The 4,509-nt window shown below is 31.0% G+C and overlaps 1 protein-coding gene across 1 annotated transcript; it reads right to left on the reverse strand.

Moving 5' to 3' along the window:
* Window positions 1-1,546: 1,546 nt before the first annotated feature.
* LOC112517079 (dof zinc finger protein DOF3.1-like) lies at window positions 1,547-2,486 on the reverse strand. Its single transcript, XM_025124397.1, has one exon. The coding sequence runs from the start codon at window positions 2,342-2,344 to the stop codon at window positions 1,658-1,660; it is 687 nt and encodes a 228-aa protein (XP_024980165.1). The 5' UTR covers window positions 2,345-2,486; the 3' UTR covers window positions 1,547-1,657.
* Window positions 2,487-4,509: the final 2,023 nt, after the last annotated feature.

A 4,509-nucleotide genomic window follows, 5' to 3' on the forward strand; every position in this document is an offset into this window, starting at 1 on the left:
TATTTCATCATATTTGGAATGAAATTAAATTTCAAATAAAACAAATTACAAAAATAAATATAAAAATAGTATGTTTTATTTATATGGAATTAAAAACTATAAAATAAACCAACCAATAAATAAATATCACATGTTAATTTTATTTAGTAGAAAATGCTTTAATCATGGATTATTAGATGAGAAGCATCGAGAAGAGATTTGGTTGTTTATTTTTTTAAACTATTTTTGTCACATTCACAATTGAAGAGACGATCTTAAAGACTTGGAATAAGTGAGAATACATGTTCAAGTGCATATTTATTTGGATAATGTTATACATAGGGGAGTGATAATGGCACCCTTTTTGATGTTAGAATCAGGTCATTCAAGCATTAAGAATGTAAAAAACATGTATTAATATTGATGTATGTGAGGAAGAAATTCATGGATAGGAATGCATTAAGCAATGCATAGGGGTGTATTTAATCCACCCCTATACATATCTTTAATCTATGTGTCAAATCATCCTTGCATTCAAATATTAACGTATGTGTGACAGGAAATTAGTAAGTAAAAAATTCATTTCCCACCTATTAAAATCAAGTTAAATCATACATTAGTAGTAATATATAGTACAGATTGAATATAACCAACTGATTTCCTCAAATACATATGACTCGCTCTAATTCTCAAATGACATGGGATGCGAATACCACCCATTTAAAAATAATACTTTTTTTTTATTAACCTAGATATCTAACCAGCTATGCGAATCGATTAATCCTAAAACGACCACTAGATATCTAACCAGCTATACGAGTCGACTAATCCTAAGACGACCACTTGCTTTGCAGGTAGCCCGAAGTCACAACATTTAAACATCCGTAGTCATAAAAAGCTTTTTATTCCTCCTTAGATTTGAACCTCGGACCTCCAAAGATTTTTACCTTTGAAGTCCAAACTCAAACCAATCAAACACCACATTTGATTTTTGGGTACAAATTATGTTTAATTGATGTAAAGAAACATTATACATACACACATAATATCATATTTTTTTATCAATATTTGGTAGATTTTGAAAATATAAATGACACATGTCATTTGTTAAGTTATAATAAAGCTTTTTTGCTACACGTATAACGGGTGTTTGTGATAGCTTTTTTTTATTAAGAAGTAAACCTAAATAAAAAGTCAGCCACTAAACCGTTTAGAGGTAAACCTTGTTCGATAAAAAAAGTTTCTAAAACTATATGAATAATTTTATATCATGAGATTCATTAACCATTCATCACCCTAATTTCATTGTAAATAATTATATTATAAGAGCATCTTAATCATTCTACAACAAACCAGAGAAAAAACTCATCCAAAACTTATAAACAAATATAACAAATTTCGTTACATTTTAACCAATAAATGAAGTTCTTCTTTACATGGAAGAATGGTTAAAAATGGCATCACAAGGACAAGTAATCCAAAATCAAACAAATTTTATTAACATGTAAAAGGTTGTTACGGAGGTTTGAGAGTAAATATTGATTGATTTCATGATCCGCCATTAAAATTCAAATCAAACCTCACAAACTTATATTATACGATTAATTCATTGATCCATTGGATTTCATATCATCATCTACTACAATTTCAGTTAATTAATTAAAATTAGTACTAAAATCTATTGGAAGCTCGTACCTGGTGTGAAAATGGATAGATCAGGCCACCCATTCTCTCCTCCATTCCAACAGCTCGATTCTCCTCTTCCACCTCCATTTCCATTTCCATTTCCATTTCCACTTTCCTTCTGATCGTTGTTATCATTCAATCTCAAAAAACTGCTTCGAAATTCATCCGCAACAGGATTTCGGATCAACACATCATCATCGTCGGATTTACTCACTAGATTCGAACTCAAACCATCCATTAACAAATTTCCAAATGCTCCCATAGAACTCGATCCCAGCAACGAACTGAAGCTTCCACCACCATCACCTTCCATCTGTTGATTACCAAATCCGTAAACAATAGACGATGGTTCGGATTTCGGTTGTTGCTCAGCTGGAATTGGAGGTGGTGGCGCCATCGCCGGTGAAGTGCGTCTGTTCGGATTTGAAGATCGTTTGGTGATTTTGCGAGTCCCGCCACCGACGGGGATGTTGCGAAGTGTTCCGCCTTTAGTCCAATAACGACGACAGTTTTTACAGAAATGGCGAGGCTGTGAGAGATTGTAGTTGTTGTAGTAACAGAATTTTGTGTTGCTGGATTGGCACCGCGGACATTTGAGATGATGCTCGTGGTCTGGGAATTTAGGGTTCATATGATCCATCGGAGATGAAAACGCCGTCGATGATGGGTGTCGATGCATTGATACTTTTGGTTCCAAAATAAAAAATTCCGGTGGCTTCCGGTGGCGGCGATTGAGAGGAAGAAAACAGAAATCAGAGAAGAATCCAGAGAGATCGATGGAGGTCGATATTTGAAGATCAAGTGTGCGTGAAGATGACGAGCACCACACGACACCCACTCACTCTTTCTCTTTCTCTTTCTCTTTCAGAGATATGTGTTTTTAACTTATTATCCAAGCACTTACTGGTCTATTTCCGAATGGAATTTTGCATGAAGTCAATTATAAAACACAAATTAAATTAAAAAATAACGTATTTTGACTTGATTTTTATTTTGTATAATGTATTTTTAAAATTTTCATTTTGGTATATAAGATGTAAAATTTTAAATATTTAAGTATCCGGGTAACCGGTTGAAGTATTAATCAAATCATGTTCATCTGAGGAATGATATGGTATCCAACTCAATATTATTTGTTGATGTGGTTGGTGACATAGATTTTTTAATTTAAAATTAGGCTTCAACCGGTTACCTGAGTACTTCAATGTTTTAAAATTTACATTTTAGATACAAAAATAGAAGTTTTGAATGTACGTTATAATATGAATCATGTTAAAGTATTGTACTTTTTCATACAATTTGCCCATGATACATGTTATTATTGAGTTTTTGGACAAAAACCTTGATTTTCAGTACGAAGTTTGAGAGAAGTGACATTTTTCTTATTTTTTATTTTGTAATTATTAATATATATTAATATAATAATAATTGATGTTTAAAGTAATAGGACTTACAAAAAGAAGGTTCTTGTAAGAACTACCATTGTCGACTTTTAAGATGGTTCTTAATTTGATGAATTGAAAAACTGAAATCCATGAATTAGGGGAAATTGTGAAGGTGTCATTTGGTATTCTAGGTTGAATTTGAGTTTTTCTATCTGGTAAGCACTTACCGTTAAAATTCAACAATATCACATATTTACCAGGTAAGATTTTAGTCCATCAAAACGATATTGTACGAAACAATTGACCGGTAAGCACTAATCGTGGTAAGAGTCATCGTCCTCACTTAACGGGTAAGATTCTAGGTCCTTATGTTCGCTCTTACCGGATAAGATTCATGGTCTTTATCGTATTCATCCGGTAAGATAATGTAACTCAGTAAGTATTTACCCGTGTAAGCATTTAGTAAACGGCAATGTGCAAGAAAGAAGGGAGACTTGCATAGGTAGTGACATTGGGATAAATCACGTTATATATTAGTCTTCAACTGGTTAACTTGATTCTTATTTTGGGTAACTTACTTTGAAAACTTTCATTTTGGTATCTAGGATGTAAAGTTTTAAACATTTAATTATCCGGGTAACCGATTGATAACTAATTTTAGATTAAAAAAGATTAATTTTAGATTAAAAAAATTCATTGCAATAACCACATCAGCAAAATAATATTGAGTTAGATACCACATTATTCGTCACATCAACATAATAAACGGTTAATGTTTTAATCAGTTACATGAGTATTTAAATATTTAAAATTTTACATTTTAGATACCAAAATAAAAATTTTGAAAATACGTTATCAAAAATAGAAATCAAGTTAAAATTAGTTACATTTTCATGCCATTTATTCTTAAAATAAAGCATGTATATAATCAATTTTTAGAAATTGGATGTTTTAACTATTTAAAAAGGCTTAATTATTAAAACAAGAAAATTTAATGATTTTTATATTTAAAAATTTAATGAATTAAAAAAAAATTAATAATTTTTTAATATAAAAAAATAGTTTAAAAACCTAATTAATTCGTACGGTTTCGTAAATACTTATCCATTTAAGAATGGCGACGCTTCGGAAGCTAAAAAAAAGGCGTCCGCCGCCGCATAGATTATTGCGTCGGAACAAAGCTGTATAACAATAATGAGATGCAGATAAATGATCCTGACCGTTCATTTGTGGCTTATGGACCAACGTGACGTGAAGATCAAGTCAAACCATAAACGTGGCTCAACCCCACGCTTTTCAGTCACTGACACCACTTCATTATCCTCTCCATAATTTTGGATTTAGAAACTCTTTTACTATTTTTTTTATATTAAAAAATAATAAAAATTATTCATTAAAAATATAAACAATAAATTTTAATAAAGATATGATGATAGAGATAAATATATCATATGATAGA

This window comes from Cynara cardunculus (genome assembly GCF_001531365.2).
Source record: "Cynara cardunculus var. scolymus isolate 2C chromosome LG 8, CcrdV1, whole genome shotgun sequence".
Classification (NCBI taxonomy): domain Eukaryota; kingdom Viridiplantae; phylum Streptophyta; class Magnoliopsida; order Asterales; family Asteraceae; genus Cynara; species Cynara cardunculus.